The following is a 19527-nucleotide window of genomic DNA, read 5'->3' as shown; positions in this document are numbered from 1 at the left end:
TTGGGTCACATTCACTCACTCCCCCAAGTAATTCATTCATAGACAAAATTTAACTTTAGGGCTATGCCAAAATGCATATAGTCAAAATGATGGCAAATTCATTAAAAAAAATCATTCTTGCTTTGGCAATTGTTTCAACAACAAAATATATAGTTGCAGGTGGGAAATGATACATACAAAAGGTCTAGTTGTCAGGTCAGTTAGAAAAATCATTTAATATAAGCTGTAAAAGGCTTTAAAACTATTAAACGAGTTCAAAAACATAACATGTTTTATAGGGGACACAGCTATCAAACTAAAGCAAGTATTACCTAGCAAACAATATTTGTGTGGGTGATTATGCATGTAACCACTGTCTATACAGTTTGTAAAAAGCTCTTTTAAGGCTTATATCTAACATACATAGTATCTACAAGGTTAAGACAGCTGCAAAGGTTTCTGTTTCCCTGGAGATGATAGTTTCATGGAAGGCTGAATATCACCACAGCAACCAAACTACAAAAACAGTCCATGGGTTCCTGCCCCATTACTCTGGTAAAGCAATTTGTACTACGTGAAAGGCTAGAGCACAAATGTTGAAAAATGATCAAAGTAAACACCGCTGTTAAAGTACCATTTGTTTTGCTGACTTCAAGGCATCAAGTCACAGATTCAGTTTTTTTAAGAAAGATGAAAGTCAAGTGCCAGGAATTTGTAAAGTTGAATTAACTACTCTAATGTGAAGGTCTTGCAATAAATTCATAGCACATTTTCCAAAACAACCATTACAAATTTGTGCTAATAGACCAGGGCAAAAATATGCTATTATATCAAGTTACACTGCCCATACTAAGACAGCTGTTCAGTAAAGCAGAAGAGAAAAAAGGAGATTTAACCCCAAGAGCATACACCACACTACATCACACCATTTCTTCAAGTCACAAAAACTGAACAAGATGCACTGAAGGAGAACTTAGGTGAACGTAATTACTCAGCTGCAAGTATAAAATTGATCCTTTTTCCTCGGACCGAATACAAATTGGATCTAAATTGCATTTAGAATAGATATATGGAAGCATACCACTTTTCTTCAGTTCTGTCTATAAATACTTTAAATCCTGTTTAGTCAATATTCATAATTAATCATTATCCATAGGTTACAAGTTATTTTGATAATACATACTAATGAACAGAATTAGTGTGATGAGAAGATCAGCCTATCTTAACATTCCACTAAGTCCTACTATCCAATATAAGAGATTCAGAAATTCTACAGGAATTCATTTGATGAAACATAATGCCAATGCACTGGCTACAGTGGAGTTCCACCCAGGATGAATTTCATCTACGAGTAAAATCATGATTTTAAAAACAAGGGATGTAGGATTATGTCATTTCTAGAGAAGTATTTGCTTTTTCAGTTGTTTGTGTTTTTTGTCCACAGGAGACAAGTTATCTTAATTTTCCTGCAGAAATAAAGAGAAAATATTCTTCAGGCAAGGACTGTAAGTCCAAAATGGCAGCCACATAGTTTACTCAGATTTTCGTCTTATTTTTGTAAGGTTTACTTTACTCTCTTTAAAACATTTTGGGTGTTACAGATACGAAATTAATAGGTTGCAATTTACAGTTTTAGGGAACCAACAGCTTTTGAGAAACAGAGTGTGCCAAACTTTCAAAGAGGAAAAGTTCTGCACATGGTAATTACACTCATAGCATGTATCTGCACACATAAAACAAGCAATTGCATGTGCAAGTATCCATCTGCATATGAAATCCCATTCCACAGTTTCTGGTTTTCAAGGGTACTTACTTCTTCTTACAAATGCAACTTAAGCACTAATTTTTCAAAATTTGGCCCAGAAAGGGAGACAGGAGCGTGTCTGTGTACATGCAAGTCTGCAACAGAGATGACTCAATAAAACATATATACCTGCACGCTAAGAGAAATTCTGCCTAGAAATGTCACATATTTTGAAGAGTTTTGTGATCAACTTTAAGAAAATACCGATTAACAAAAGCTTTCATTAAAACTTCCATAATGAAGCAGAAGGAATATTTGTCAAGATCTTCCTGCTTTCTCACTTGAAACCGTCATCTAAAATACATTCTTCAGCTAGTGTGGAGAAGCATCAAGTGGTTTTTATTTTCATTTTACCACTGGTTTCTGATACAGTGGTAAAGAAAAACTTTAAGTAGGAAATCAATATGCACATAATGTTATACTCATTCTTCTGAAACTCAGCTGTGTCCTTTACTTGGAATCGGAGGTGATACTAGACACCCCAAAGCATCACACAGCTGACAGCCATGCTGTTACAGTGAAATCTTAAGTTAACAAAACTAGCAGTAGTCACTTGAATAGAATAAATGTCATTAGCAAAGCCCTAATGTTCCCTTCCAGACCCTACAGAAAGAGGCTCAGATTGACCAAACAGCAGCTTTCAGCTCGTTTCACCCCTAGCATAATCCCACTGAAACCATGGGAGCTAAGCCAGGGATTACTTTGGTCCCAACATGTTTTACCTAAGAAAAACAAATACTATTGCATAACTTGCTGACCATTACAACCTACCACCCAGACAGGAGAACCAGGTTTCTTCAAAAAGGAGGTGAGATCACAGCAGCTTCAGAGTCAGCAAGGACTACATGGCTAGGATGCAGGGCCCCATGCATTTGTTTCCTTTGCCCTTGCACACTTCCCATTAGGAGACACAGCCAGGAACCAGCAGCCTATAGAAGTCTGTTTTTATTTATTATTATTATTATTAATTTGTCCTGTAATAGTGCCTAGAGGCAAGACCTCACTGTATTAGACACTGTACAAATTTAAAGAAACAGTCCCTTCCCCAAAGAGCTTAGAAATCAAGGAGTCCAAATCCTATTCTTTTAATATTTGTTACAAACTATTTAAAATATCTTGAGGGTATCCCTATAATATAGTGTGTATCATGAACAATTCAGAGTGGGAACCGTGTCCACACTGAAGTGAATCACAAAACTCCCATTTACTTCAACGGGTCCAGGATTTTACCCCGGTTTCAGTGCTATAGGCTCTGTGAAGCAAAGCAATGTACTGAAATACAAATACAATCTTTAAAGGGGATCTAGGGTCCATTCTGAAAACCAGACATAAAAGCTGACCTGATCCAACCTCTTAACACAGCAGTTTTACTTGTGAATCTCAAGGCCCGCTAAAGTATTGTGCATAAAATGAAAGCTTGAGAGTTTACAGAATATCAAAATATAATCTGCAGCCCCTCTCTCTTTCGCCACCCCCCCCCGCAAGCCACCTTTAGAGTCTGTTATGTCTCTAGAACAGAGGTCCTCAAAATGGGGGGCAGGTCCCTCGAGGAGGGCACAAAATGTATTCTAGGGGGCATAGGCGCCAACTCCGTGGGTGCTCTGGGGCTGGAGCACCCACGGGAAAAAATTGGTGGGTGCTCTGCACCCACCAGCAACTCCCCGCCCCCCCACTCCAGCTCCGCCTCCTCCCCGGAGCACGCCACAGCGTCCTGCTTTTCCCCCCTCCCTCCTAGTGCTTGCGCCTTGAAACAGCTGTTTCGCGCAGCAAGCGCTGGGAGGGAGGGGGAGAAGCAGGACGCGGCGTGCTTGGGGAAGAGGCGGGGCTGGGGAGGGGATTTGGGGAGGGGTCCAAGAGGGGCAGGGAGGGGGTGGAGTCTGGGCAGGACCAAGGGCGGGGTCCGGAGGGCGCGAGCACCCACCAGCACCAAGGAAAGCAAGCAGCTTTAGGGAAGAAAAAACTTATTGTGTACATTTTGCCCACAGCAATGAACAACTAGCAAAACTGATTCCTCTGGACATGTCAGGTCCTCAGATGGCGCTGTGCATTTTGATGGATTTCTGTTAAGCTTGCATAGCATTATACAAAGTCGTTGCCCTTTATATGTTCATCTGTTTGTTACGACATGGTGTACACATTTAATAGTAAGCATGGACCACAATCACAGTTTCACTTTTGCTCTTATTACAATGGATAGTTGGCTCATTCATGCAACGGAAAAACCCCCAACTCAAATGAAAAATAAAGAACCTGAAACTGATTCAAGTGAAGCACCACCGCCGCATATCCATATATGTATTTGTGTGGCGGAGGGAGAGAGAGGAGGTAAATTACCACAGACACAAAGAAGGGGGGTGCAATCAAATAAGTTTGAGAACCACTGCTCTAGAACTAAAACACTAAAGGTCAAATTCAGATCTGGTGTAAGAGGATGCAATTCCAGTAAACCTGCATCCTCTTACACTCGGTCTCCATTCAGACACACCTGCCAGCAGAGCAAAAAAAGTGAACTGCTAGGAGCAGTTCAGTACTGGATCATGGAAAAATAGGTTTGGATATAGTAAGAAACACACTATTATAGATGTAGTAAGTACAACATGTACTATATTAAAACTGTTCTTCAGCACCTGGCAACAGCACTACGTACAACTAATTTTTAACAGATGTTTTAGTGTAGCAGAAAGACTTTCTCCTAAATAGTTTTAAAGTAACACAACAATATTGATAGGCTCTTACTGGAGGTAAAGTAGTTCAAATGCAACTTCAAAGGGCACCACAGTTAGCAGAAGTGTGTCAGAAAGTTCCCCATACAAACTGGAATTAGGAAGCGTTCTCCATTTTACTTTATTACAAGTATTATCATTTCTGGACAGGACTTGTTCATATATCATTTACTTTAGACAAAGACTGCTAAATCATTTCTCCTACTCCAAAGCATTTTTTTAAACTACAGCTGCCAACTTGTTCAGATTACATTAAATGTAAATAATTTACACAAATATATATAGAGAGATATAATATACACATTAAAAGAAAGGCCTTTCAAAAGTGCTTCTTATACACGTTACCTATTGTCCCATTGGTAGGACAATTACTAAGGGGTTCTCTACACTAGAAAGTTGTACCACTTTAACTGTGCCAGTATAGCTAGTGATACCACCCTTCCACACCCAAGTGTGGACACACAATTATACTAGTATTAAGGTGCTCTATACAATATAGATATTCCTTTACAGAAAGGAACAACTATAGCGATTATAAGGGCTTGTCTACACTTGAAAGGCTACAGGGGCATAAGCAGCTGTGACACTGCAGTGTCTACACTGAAGCACTACATATGCTGACATGAGGAGTTCTACCATCGATGTAGGTAATCCACCTCCCCGAGAGATGGTAGCCAGGTCGATGGAAAAATTCTTTCATTGGCCTAGCACTATCTACACCAGGAGTTAGGTCGACTTCACTATGTCACTCAGGGTGCTGAGCATTTTTCACATCCCTGAGCAATGTTGCTGAGTCGACCTAACTGTTTAGGGTAGACCAGGCTTAAGTCACCTTTATACCAGTCTACCTTCGTTCACACTAGGACATCAACCATTTTAATTATTTTGGTAAAAAGATCAAACCCCTAATCAAAACAAGTATGCTGGTAAATCTTGTAAGTGTAGACCAGGCATTCGTGTCTGTGCTGCTCAGCTGCCCATGTTAACTTCCCCTATCTATTTGCTACCAAGTCCAGCTTATCCTGGACAGATGAAATTGTAGTTTCAATTTGTTTTTAATAATCAAAAACATTAGTAAGGCTCAAGATGCCTCAGGGAAGCAGAGGCAACTAGGATCATCAGAGCTCAGTTATGGGCAAGTTCAATAGACAAATATTGAACCAGCAAAAAGACTTCAGAGAGACATTGATGAAGAAGCCCCCCCCCCAGGAGACTACCATCTATGTGCAGTGACCTTCCTTTATGTTTTTGCGTGTTTGGGGTTTTTAATTTAAAAAGAATAATTTTCACAAAATCCAGGAAAAGCTGATAAAGTTTTATGTAGAATTCAACATTTTTTTGCCCAGCTCCAGCAAATCTAAACTTCAGCCAACATTCTCTCCTCCTTTTATTTATCCTTTATATCGAGAGCAGGCTGCATATTTTAACAAAATGAATAGCCTATCACAATGCATCTGTGCTCCAAACAGATATACTTTTCTTGGCCTCTAAGTTAACAGTGAATAAAATACAGCAGAGCTTTGCTTTCTGTTTTCTTTTTTGCTCTATTTTATTTAATGTAAATACTTTTAGAAAAAGAGTTTAAAAGAACTGGCTACAGCACATAATGTAGGCAGACTACGTGCAAACTTCCCCATGTAGTTCTGCCAACACAGTTTAATCCTCATCTGCTATCCTAATTCTGGGCACCTGCTAAGCAGAAGCTGCCAACAGTGTTGAGTCCTGACAAATTATATTGTGGTTTTGTAATATGGACAAATGCCCATGAGGCTGAGACCACCAAACTTATTTCATCTCTGACCTAAACCACATATAAATGTAGGCTCCCGAAGATGAAATGAAACTATCTGTGCCATTTGCCCCTTCATAACACAATTAGGCTTTCAATCAAAAGGACCTAAAACACTGTATTGTCTTAACTCTGCATAGTGGAATAGAGGTCAATACTGTTCACATACGTACAACGCATCCTAAGGGGAAAGTCATTCTTTTACACATTGCATGGGGAAGTTTCTTGTTTATTTTAAATCTATTTAAGGGCACAGAGCACAATCCTGCAGCCCTTATTCAAGGCAGTAGTCATAGTGATGTCAATGGGACCACAATTCTACAGGAATTCATTTGATGAAACATAATGCCAATGCACTGGCTACAGTGGAGTTCCACCCATCCAAATTGATGAATGTGTCAATTAGTCAAAGGGTCTACTCATAAAAGGAATTATTACATTATTAAGGTTGCAAAGTCAAGCACTCAAAAGATAGGAAACGTCAGAATTTAAGAGGGGGTGAGGGGTGTGGACTCTGGGCAGCACCTATCTCAGGTAACTCCCGGGAAGCGGCTGGCATGGCCCTCTGGCTCCTAGGCGCAGGGGCAGCCATGGGGGGCTTCTGCACGCTGCCTTGGCCCAGAGGTGCCGCCCCCACAGCTCCCATTGGCCATGGTTCCCGGCCAATGGGAGCTGTGGAGCTGGCACTCGGGCAGCGCACAGAGCCCCCATGGCCGCCTCTACGCCTAGGAACAGGAGGGGCATCCAGGAGCTGCATGGAGCTCATTAGGGAGCCTGTTAGCCCCACGCCAACTGGACTTTTAATGGCGTGGTCAGCAGTGCTGACCTGCACCACCAGGGTACCTTTTCGACAGGGCATTCTGGTCAAAAACCGGACACTCAGCAACCCTATTCCCCTCCCTTCTCCCCCAGTCTGGTTCTTGTCCCCTTTGCATTGAAGTTGCCAGTTCCTCCACAATGACTGAGTACCAGCTGGGGGAGCACTGAGAGCACAGGACAGAGAGTCTCTCTGCTCTCAGTTCCTGTGCCTTGCACAATACCAACCTGCAGCAGCTGGAAGCAGCAATTACAGGAAAAGTCCTATTCAGCCCCTGCATTCCTGGGCTGGAGCATGCTCAGTGCAGACAGAATCTGCAAGAATTTAGCTACGAAACTCTAATCCATCTCAACTGAGCATGCAAGAAGTGAGATTTTTTGAGGTCTATAACTTGGCCAAATTTGTTTCACAGGAACAATAAAAGGCACAGCTCTGTCCCAAAGGCAACCCCCCTACCTAATTTCTCATCCCTGCTCCAAAGCATAGAAGCACTAGAGTGTCTTAAACAGTTATACTAATTGGTTTTAACATGGACAAAACAACATATTTTCCCCCAGTCTCATTCTCAGAAACTGCTGAACCATTTGTGCTGAAAGTTTTCAAAACAATTCAGCCTGAGGCAGACACTTTGCATGCATAATTTCAGACTGAATAGTTAAAATTTGATAGTTATAAGAAACTGAAAGTTTCCAGCAAGCTTAAACATAGATATTACTACCAGTTTTACCTATAATTCCCACCTCGCACAAAGGTTAGGTGCCATAACCTCCCACCCCAAAAGAGTACCACCTATCTGATTCTAACTCAATCCAATACAATTATATCTATTGGGAACACATGGGATTTGGGGAAATCTATAAAACAAACATCAACTTGATCCCAAAATCCCAGGATTGCAAAATGACTCTAGAATTCCATTCTCTACAGCCACAATTAGGATTTAATTTCCCAAAGTGTGACAATATCATTGCTACGGCTGCATCTTTTCTTTAAAAGATGTCATAAATCAACATAATGCGGCAGATTAATAGATTTTTTTTGGATGTCTCCACCACACTACTCATTTAATTACCAAAGTTGTGGGAATAACAACTTGGGAAAATCCATAGAATTAAAGGCAGTGATGCCATTACAATAATAATAGTGAAGGATGGTCATGTGACTAAGGCACTAGACTAGGGTCAGATGTTGAATGAGGGCCTCTTGCTTCTACTAGACTACAAGCAGCGACTGCTGTGGAAACAGTGCCATTAATGCGTGTGCAATTTAGTGACTTCAACTTGCAAAAGTAAGATCAGTGCATGCCATGGTTTGTGAAATAAAGGTTATGTGTCGGTTATTATATCTCCTGGAATTTCTGAATTAGCAGACATCAGAGTGTTGCTTATTTGATTCCTATGTTTGTGACAAAGCATGTTGACACAACTAGGGTTTCCTGCACGTGACTGAATTCCTAGATCTTCAGATCGGAAAGATCTACATCTATCAAAGAAACACAGATATTTTTCAGAACACTTCAGAGAAAGCAGCACACAATGGTGCCTATTTAGTAGTGAATGAGATATTACAAGCATTAGAGGAACAATCATGGTCTCACACATGGTGTTTCATAGTCTGCTCTTTAAAGGGAAGGAACTCTTATTTTTAAATAAGAGACTAGAATTTTTACATTTTAGATATGTAAAAACACAGTAGAATTATTAATGCCTTTCCATTTTTAAAAAATAAAAAAATGACATTTACTGAAAAATCCAATCTTAGTTACCAAGTCTTAACTTCATTCAAATACATGTCTTCCCCAACTTACAAATGGGATCATCTTTTCCCAATGCTACAATCATATCCATGTGGCTCGAGCCTCTCTCATGTGGAGTTTCACTGACTACAGTGGGGCTCTGTATTAGCATAAGAGTCCAGTCACACAGATCTCCTATTGCAGGACTGGGGCCTAAGTGAGCAATTTCAGTAAATAAGATGAAGAGACAAGCTTTAGGAAGGGGACGTGTGAGACTGTATTTACATCATTGTGGACATATACTGTATCAGCATGAGGAAAGAGCGGCATGTATGTCTCTGTAACTTACTTTTATGTGGAGTTACAATTGGATGTAGAGGAAACATCTTCATTAATGGGATTCCACATAACATTATTCAACATAATTCTACTATCAGCACTGGGAAGATCCTCGGCTATCCAGATTATTTTTGTTTCAAATATTCAGTGTTTTTTTATTTTCATGATCAAAGTTTTCTTCCATGTACAAATAAAAAATGGAATTGTTTAAAAGAAAAACAATAAATATGGGAATTATTTTAGTACTATCAGGACATGAATTGCATTTGAATAAAACCAAGGAACCAGAGTTACTCAGCTCAGTGAGATTACTTCTGTGGGTAAAGCTACTCACAAGCATAAATGCTTCCAGGATCAGGATCTACAAAACAGAAAAAAGAATATTTCCAGGAACTATGAGAAACTCATAAGTGTCTTAAGTATTTTCACACCAGTGATGCCATAGTTTTTTGACCTGCATTGTCCGGCTTCTACTTGTTTACAAATTGACTTATAGCACCAAATACCAGCTTAACTTTGAACTACTATTTAATATCCCTGTGTTACTTCCTGTTTACATTATTTGTGTGCATAACCTCAGGTATATTCTGTGTGGCCAACTTTTCCTCCTGTAACTTCCTTCCTGTAACTATCACTCTGAAATACAAATAAATTGTTGTAGGAGGGGAAGTCGTAGATATCTATTCAGAGAAGAGTACTTTAAAAAAAAAGCAAGTCTCCTGTTCCCTTGAGTTTCTTCATATAATAATAGGTAACAAGGGACTGCTACATATATCCAAGAAAAAAATAAATGCCAAGGCACCCAGAAAACTAAAAGCAGTACAAATAGAGGCCCCATTTGCTAATGCACCCCTTTTCAAAAAGCGAAGTCCCACTGAAGTCAAAAGTATTAAGCACATGCTTAAGTGCTTTTCTGAATCAGGGTCATCAGCTCTGACCCTGCAATGCAATATGTCCACAATGGGTCAAGTTTTCAAGTGGGCTTCTAAATTACATTTACATATTTTGTATGTGCACAACATACATCTGTGCTTTCAAAACAGATCATGTTCAATTGCTTGACTTGAACATGCATATCTGAATTTTGCACATGTAAACAGGTGCTTAAATGAAATCTGTCAATGGAATTGTATAGGCCCCTTTGATCATTTGACACAATATGTTTCTGTTACTATAAAAAAAGCAAAATTTTCATGAGGATAACAAAGGCCACATGTTAAAGATCTCTAATGGTTATGCACTCCAGCCTTTAGTAGGAACATAATTATAAAGACCATTGAAAGAAAAGTATGTGGAGGACATACCTACAATGAAAAACGTCAGGAAGAATAGAAGTCCAATCTGTAAAGCCACAGAATCAAGGTTATTTCCAGCAAGATAACATGTTTGATTATTAGAGTTCTTTCCCATCACTAGGGTTCTGGACCACCACCAAATTCAGCTCTCATTCTAGCAATGTTAACTGACACTCATGCTCATCACATATATGATGGATGGACCATGGCCATCAGAAAACATTTCTGCATTTTAAACTATAATGGCATGTAAACAGGAAACATGATTACTGTATTCTGGCAGTCTTCTGGGTAGCTGTTAAAGGGACAGTGTCAATTTAAAATCTAGGCAGCTTCCAAAAACAAGTTAAAAGTATTTTCAGGTACTACACCTGATCCTGAGTCCCTGATTAATACCAATCTTGCTGGCTCAAAGAGTCTCTATAGGCAGTAACTCTAAACAGATGATCTCTCATGACCCTGAGAAATGGTGGCTCAAGCACAAAAACAAGAGCCTGAAGAAATAATAAAACCTACCCAACTTGTCCATGATATAAAGGTGCACCTAAAGCTGCCATCATTTTCTTAATTACTTTTCCAAAGACAAGGGAATTGAAGACAGGGTGGCAGTCGACATACTCCAGAGTATGTCATGAAGAGACCTTGTGAGGATGGGTCAGTGACGCCAAGAACTGGAACCACAGTTGATTTTCAGAGAACCCAAACCAAATGTATCTGTCTGAAATTGTGTGTGTCTGCATGCATGAGTGGAAAAGAAGGAAAAGACATCTTTCTACCATACATGCCTTTACAAAATTAAATAAAAATTCTAAAAATAAATACCTTTTAGGGTCTGTGCCTCAGTGCCAGAAGCCCAGTTCTTGTAAGAACCCTACAATAACAAATCAGTATCTGTGTGCACACAGTGCAAGTAGGGTGACCAGATAGCAAGTGTGAAAAAATCAGGACAAGGAGTATGGGGTAATAGGCACCTAGATAAGAAAGAGCCCCAAATATTAGTACTGTCCCTATAAAATCGGGACATCTGGTCACCCTGAGTGCAAGAGAACAAATGTCAGTGAAACAGATTCTCATTTCAAGGTCCCAACAGGTCATTTTAAATAATGGGGGGGGGGGGCGGGGCGGGAGGGGAAGAGAAGAGATTTGAATAATTATGAAAGTCACTCTGACATTTTCCTTTTAGCCCTTTTTCTTGTTTGCCTTGCCATTATTTGACAGCCAATTCCAGGCATCTTTGTGAAATTGTATTTTCACTGTCACTTTCAACTGGTGTACAGCAAATCATCTCATTTCTAAGAACAGAAAATACTTGAGGTTTTACATGGAACTTCCACCTCACGAAAATTCATTCCTGTTTCTTTAAGCATATACAGTCATCAACTGATGCTTCTGACGAACATCCTGCTCTAAATAAACAGACTCTTCTGGCTGTCACACAACTTCCTCCTGAAGTTCTGGTGGGTAAAAGTTGAAAAAATTGCCAAATTCAGTGACCAGCAACTTCTGAGCTGACTTAGATAACAATCTACAAAGACTTCAGTCCAGAGCAAACAAGATGAAAAGCCACATTAAACATGGCTGGATTTCTATACTAGCATGAATACCTTAAAGTGCTCACAGGAGGCAGTGGGGGGTGGGGTGTCTATCCAGGTTTTTTTGGATATGGGAAGACACTATGCCTCAACCAAAGCAATTAAACTAATGGCACCTGTCACACTATTAGTTGTGCAGGAGTCCCTGCTGTCAGAATGAGAACCTTAATTCTAATATGTACAGCATCACATTTGAAAGCGATACTGACTGACTTACCACAAGGTTTAATAATGGGCCCAGAACTGTGAAAGTGCCCTCTTCTGCAGCCCTGACTCACCAGAGCAGTCTCATGTAAGTCAAATAAACTACTCCAGCGAATATGGACTACAGAACCAGTGCACTAAACAGGACAACCCGAGTATTTTGAATATTTCTGGTGAGACTCCTACCAGCCAGCAGTAGACTTCAAGGTCTGTGCTCTGGGTTCTTTCAAAACTTTTAAGACTGCTGACCTGGCTATCCCCAATTTCAGAGGAAGCCAGTCAGTTTGACAAAGGCTCGTCAGATCTAGGAGGGCTGCAAAAATGGCTGGCCTTATCTTTACTGAGTCTGGGCTTGGAAGTCCCAGAGCAGAGTGAGAAGTTTAGAACAACCCAAAGGAACATTACTGAGCGTCTATTAAAAGGAGTTTGGTAAATCAGGGCTGTGGTGTATTTTAACAAATGTTTAGAGGTTGAAGTAAATGTATAAATCAACTCTATACATAATACCAGATTAGGAGGGATCATGAACAGAAAAAAGGACAGAGATAAATTGCAAAAGGATCTTGAGAGCATGGAGACATGGATAATTATTAACAAGTTGAGATTTAATTCTGATAAATGCAAAGCAATATGCTTAGGGGAAAAATAATAATGAGAAGTACCAGAAAAGACACCAATGGTCAGAATGTAGTAATGTAGAGAAGGATATATGGGGTGAATTGTAATACTGAACTGGACACACCTCAGTGTGATGATGTTACCAAAAAAAAGGCTGATACAATACAGCAAATACCCAGATAACTCAACCCCTCTTAACTAAACCTCTTGATTAACAAATCTGAATTCTTTCTCCCCCTTCCAACACCTCATCAAGAACTATACAGACATAGTAACCCTGGATGAGAACATTCTCAGACCTAAATCACAGCCCCTATACAACAGGTCAGTCTCTTTTCAGTGTACTGCATGTGTGAACTCTTCATCCAAAGCTCCATTTATCTGAAGGTTGTGGTTGGTCCCAAAGACCTTTGGATACTCAGGGTCAACTGGAGGCCCGAACAGGGAATGAATTATTACACTAAATATAGTATTAGTAAGGCCACACTAGTGTCCTTTGTACAGTATGAAGCATCATGTTTTTAAAATAAATGATACACAAAAATAAAAACACTGATAAATTGGAGGGGAAAGCCAAAGGGGTTCAGGAATCATAAGGGAATTACAAAATATGATTTATGCAGAGAGAATAAAGAAATTTAACATGTACAGCTTAGAGGAATGATGAAAAGCTGGTATAACTATCCAAACACTTGAGAGTTCTGAGATTTAAAGGGAGAAGTTGTAAAGCTTAAAGAAGTGTCATGAAAATAAAACCAGAAAATTTAAAATAGAAAGCATTTCTAACTAAAGTTTAAGTCCTTGATTCTGCAGAGACTTACACTCTCTGAGTAGTAGCACTGAAGTAATTCAGTGCTACACATACAGTGTATAAGCCGTATGCACATGTGTACATTTTCGCAACAGGACGTAATAGAAAGATAGATTAGACTACAGAATAATTTATGAAGGGATGGTGTTAGATCCCTAACGTGAAGGGGTTCATTTTCAAAAGGACCTTTACCAGTCCTCCACTTGTATCAGCATAAAACAACACGCAACCATACACCTGCCCACCACCTTTAGCATACCTGCAGGTACTTGAAACAGTCCAAAACTTGGGTGCATACAGATGTTAGACTACTGTTTAAGTGTACACACTGGTATTTTCACTTCTTCAGCATGTGAAAACTTGGAACATAAACATATTCAATTTGAAGTCTGAAAATGTATCCCTAAAGGTGTATCTAAGTTTTCTTTTGAAAACAGCTGAGATTAGTAGAGTGGAAAATCCAGTACTCATGCAGAAGAATGGATTAGATGACCCACGATTCCATTCCAATCCCCATCATCCAAAACTCTACAGTACTAAAAACAAATTACTTTGATGGAGAATGAAGAATAATCTGTCATCATGAAGTTCTACAAGAATAACTGTGAAAAATGTTGGTTCAGGATACGTTGCCAAGGTCTTACGGTAGGAAGAGTTTATCAGATGGTCTATGTTTCAGTTTGTCCAGAACTAGATGAATTAGTGTGTCTCTTCTGTTCCCAATTTTACTACTTCTAAAGAGTCAAAGCTGGATCTTTTTGGAGTATCTCTTATAAATTTGGGCTATGATAATTTCCCATTCACATGAAGCAGCTATTACACAATGGGAGAAATTATCATAGCCCAAATTTACTAGCGATACTTCAAAAAGATCCAGCTTTGAATTTTTAAAAGTAGTAAAACTGGGAACAAGAAACTAATTTAGCGAGGTCTGGACAAACTTGCCACTTTACTGCAGGTACTGCATCTTCAAATTATTGAGGAAGAAGATGTAAGTGAAAACAATGGTGAATGTATTGCCAGGAATTCTGATTTAAATTCTAAGTAGTCACATGAGATTAATTTTGTATTTCTTTCCCTTTAGTATTTTGATCATTACCTGTGTAATTGAAGAAACTCAGGGCAGTTTAAATCAACATTTAGTAGTAACAGAATCTGCCACTAAGATTGTGTTACACCGCTATATAAACAGCGTTCTTCATCTTTGAAGAATTTTATTTATAATTTTATCTCTGTGTATAGTTCTCTGCTGCTAATCTCTGCACAGTGTCTTTACAAACATCAATTAATTCTCCCAACAGCTCACAATAGGCAAAGATTATCCTCCTTTTACAGATGGAGAAGCTGAGGCTGAGAGGCTGCCCAACGCCAAAGAGAAAGTTAGTGTTAGAGGTAAAATTAGAACCTGTCTCCCGTATTAGTTCTCAGACCAGTCCACGCACTCTCTGGTCAAATAAACCGAAAAAATGGCTCACATTTTCCATGCCAAAGCTAACATTCACGCTCACATCTATTTCGCCTCCTATATTCAACTTCCCATGGTAAAGTATGGCAAAACTGAAATGTTAGGGCACAGACCACGAAACACTAATGGCTGAAAAATACTGAAGTTCAGTATCAGAATGTTCATTTGAAGAAAATGCCTCAATATTTTCAGAAAATGAGATGCCACCCAAATAGTTACAAAATTAATGAAGTGAAATGGAAATACAGAAAAGCAAATAAACCCCTTGAAAACAGCAGCCATGATGCAGCATGTCATCATATGACCTTTTCATTTAGCAGGTTTTAACCTTAATCTGAGTGATCATTGATTTAGTATTTTGCTGGCTGCTACAAATACTGCAAGTTTCTAAACCAGCGATTGTTTTCAGTTTAACGTGCATAAATAATTCCCATTAACCTTACTGGGAACGTTGTGCAGGTGGCCTGGGAAGAAAAGATGCCCCCAAGTATTTAAGTTCAAGAGATCTTGTTTTCTGCATGTTCTAAAGAAGTGTCAAAGTAAATTATTTGTGTGTGTGCACGCACACACCTTGTACATTTTGAGTATCATAACTAAACAAACATATTTAATGCACGAGTCCTACAGAGGATTTGCTGCAGGAAGGGTTTACGCTCCTCTCAGTAAATAAGGAATGTCTAACTTAGCAGCACCCGTAATAGGGCAAGTTAAAAAAAACAAAACAAAGCAAAAAGAAAAGAAAACCCACACCACACTTAAATCCAAGACTTAAATAATTTAAAGCATTTTAAGTACTATATTCCATGCTATCAGAACCTTGAGATCAGAGTGCATGTGCAATCTGTTTTAAATACAGTTTAAATGTTGCATCTGAAAAGAAGGTATTTGCAAACAAAAAGACTATTTTTTTTCCTATAGACATATTGTACTGTAAACAAATAAATCTCTGCCTTTGCTATCAGCATTTGCAGGCATCAGGAAACATCCTAAATGGTGAAGTGACCTGACCTAACCTAACATGAGGTGATGGATGCATTTTACTTTTTAAGTCAAAAGGGCACTTACAGTTGATTTTTACAATGATGAAAAAGATAACATTTGCTCTGCTTTGTTTTCACACTCTTATCCTAGAAGTAAAATCTGATCTTTCTGAGTTGTTTACTCTCTTCTGCTCTCCGCTGTTGCCAGAAAGGCTTTCTCGGCTTCCTGTTCATTTTCAGAGGAGTTATCTCCAAAGGCTATGATTGTGGTAGGGCTGGGAGACAGGGGAAGGAGGTTTAGGGCTGCAGATACAAAATATATGTATGCCACTACAGCATCAGTGTGTCGCCTAATACACCAAAGAACACTGGAAAGATAGATATGGACAAACTGTTTTGATAAAATAAGTGAGTTAGACGTGACATAAGCAACCTCTTTCTGCTAGACAGAAAACATTTTGATCTAAAAGTTAAATATTTATCTGCTATAATTGTGTCTATGAGATGTTAAGTGCAGAGTCCTGCAGCCTTTATACTTATATGACTTCTACTGAAGTGGTGTGCCTATGCAACAACTGCAGAATCAGGATAATCCAAAAACAAGCTTTCAAATTACAGTATGGGTTACATGCCCATATGGTAGAATGTACAGCACCTGTATCTTTCTAGACATTTATACTGCCCTCATCACAGTAGTATGTAAATACTTTATGAATTCTAAAAGTGCTACACCAAAGCAGATCTACTTTTCTTGCCTATCCCTAGCAGGACTGGTATTATATTGTACTTGTTGCAAGATGGTTAGTCTGAAGCAGATCTCATGTCTGGCTGAGGGCAACCAGTGAGGATGTCTACTGAAAAGATAATGAATCACCTTTCCATCATAATCTGTAATTTTCAGACTGTGTAAATATTTCAGATGTACACAACAGCTGAAATTTCAGTTGGAACATACAATATACATTCCACTGACACCACAGCCTGGGCTCAGCTGCCGTGCTCCCATTGAAGTCAATGGCAAGATTTCTACTCACTTCAGAGGTGACCCTGTATATTAGAAGTCAGTGAACTTTATTTAACATTCTTTTAAGCACAGACTTAAGATCTTAGGCCTCTAAGCAATCAGCTTTCTCCCACTGGATCTGTTTCTTTCTCTAATGTTACCAATTCAGCTACTTATATACATACATGGTGCTTTCACAGGCAGCAGTAGTGGTTTGGGGTTTCTTTTGCTTTGTTTTTTGTTGTTGTTGTTGGGGTTGGGGTTTTTTTGGGCGTAATGTTGTAAGTACAAGAGCTAGGGAGCTGAGCTGTCCTGACATGAAATGTTTTCTTTCCACTTCAGCAGTCTGTTTTGATGTATTTTCAGAGTAAACAACAGTACTGCACAAGTTAACATCAAGAGTTTTCTGCTGCTTTCATAGCAACTAGAACAAAAGTTCTCTCCAATCCATCTGAGTGAAGCCTACATAAATAAGTAATTGCACTGTGCTTAAGAACTACTATAGTCAGCAACACTTCCTATCTGAACTACATTCCTCAGCAGTTAAGAATTAAAGATGTATTACAGGCGTAAAAGAATCTGAATTTAAGTATTTGTTTACAGAGGCCATGGCAAGGATCTGAAGGTATTTGTGATAGTTTACAAACACATTTTGGTAAACGATGAGCAATTCAATACAGGCCTCCCTCCAGATGAAAATCTGTTTCTTATTCTTCATTCTATTTTTCGTTAGTGAACTTCTTGCTTGTGAAAGCTGTAGCTGGACTGACAGCTTGGAACACCAAAGGAATCTGTTCCTATACTAAGCAAAGCATGGATAGGCAGCAATAGTGCAAACTCCCCACATTTCCCTGTAGTGCTTCTGTTTATGCTGAAGAAAGATTTCTTAAACAAGTAAATGGAAAAAGAAAGCTTTTTACAGCTATTTTTGTACTTTCTTGTTTGGAAAGTGCACAATCCTCCCTTTACCTCTTTTTCATGGTGGCCAAGACCTTCCTCTGGATTTCTGAGGTTGAGGATGTGCACCTCCTGTGGCATGCCCATTGTGCCTCTGCTTGCACAACCAGATAAGACGGTAAAGCTCTCCAGCAAGGCATGAACTGGGTGGGAACTATTGACAGGTGATAACACACATTCCCTCCTAGGCACAGGACCTGTAGAGGAAATCACAGATACACACCATTCAGAGACAAGAGCCAGAGTAAATGACACTTTTAAACTAGAATTGTCTTTCTGATTACAAAACCTGTTGGAACACAAACAACAGAGGCTTCAATTAGATATTTGCAATATATAACAGAAATAACTTTGTTTCAATTACTTTGCTTATTTACTTATTTTGTCATTCCTTTTTGGTGCTTGATCTTTAATTTCTCTGACAATTCTCATTTGAATCTGTATTCCTCTCCTTCCCAAAATTGTAGGAAGTCCACCCTACACCAAGAAAATAAGGAAGGAAATGAGGACTGAGAAAGAAAAGAATGAAACAAATAAAAAACGGGGATTGGTTTGCCTGAGATGCAGATTATTTGTTTATGTGAAACATCTTTATGAAAAAAACAGAAAACATAACTACACAATCATACATAGTCCTTTTGAAGTAGAGCAGATATATAATGCAAACATAGTTCAGGTGTCCTGCCACATTACTGCATACATTTATCACATGGCAAACTGAAATTTTGTTTGTCAAGTCTATTTTGAGTGATGATCTAAACTGATAACAGCTATCTAGTCCACAACATAGCCAATTTCAGAGTAACAGCCGTGTTAGTCTGTATTCGCAAAAAGAAAAGGAGTACTTGTGGCACTTTAGAGACTAACCAATTTATTTGAGCATAAGCTTTCGTGAGCTACAGCTCACTTCATCGGATGCATACTGTGGAAAGTGTAGAAGATCTTTTTATACACACAAAGCATGAAAAAATAACATAGCCAATGTCCTTTCAAATAATTATTACCACGCTCTTATGTTGTATTTGAGACAGCGTGATGTGATATAGCAGGACAGCCCCACAGTGAGTGTGTATGGAGTAGTTTACATATGAACTATATCTGCAGGAAACTAAAGCAAGGCAAATTATTTATGAAAAGCAGCCCACATACTTTTCCAAAATGGTTCAAACACACCGTTATAACAACGGATACAATAAGTTTTTGATTGCGAAGGTCACTGCATTAGGCCCAGATGCATGCCAGGTCAACTCAAAGATTACACATAGAAAAGACTGGGCACAGGCTTGAAGAATTGTGATATCTCAGCCTGCTATACATTTGCTAGAAAAAAAACCGGTTTCCACTAAAGAAACTTTGAAATAAAAAAAACAAAATTTCAACAGAAATATTTTGCAGATTTTTGTATATGGTTCATAA

General features: G+C 38.9%; 1 protein-coding gene across 5 annotated transcripts in view; it reads right to left on the bottom strand.

Annotated features, from left to right (window-relative positions):
• The window catches only part of TGFBR3 (transforming growth factor beta receptor 3), a 174716-nt gene that overhangs the window by 75315 nt on the left and 79874 nt on the right, over nt 1-19527 (bottom strand). For all 5 annotated transcript variants that reach the window (XM_074961347.1, XM_074961344.1, XM_074961343.1 and 2 more), the window contains one exon: nt 18124-18308. In XM_074961347.1, the coding sequence (XP_074817448.1) occupies nt 18124-18308 (185 nt within the window). The remainder of the gene's footprint in view (nt 1-18123; nt 18309-19527) is intronic.

The sequence above is a fragment of the Natator depressus genome, chromosome 8, assembly GCF_965152275.1.
Source record: "Natator depressus isolate rNatDep1 chromosome 8, rNatDep2.hap1, whole genome shotgun sequence".
Taxonomy (NCBI): Eukaryota; Metazoa; Chordata; order Testudines; family Cheloniidae; genus Natator; species Natator depressus.
Note: the sequence above shows the minus strand (reverse complement) of the source record. Positions and strands in the feature narration are given on the sequence as shown.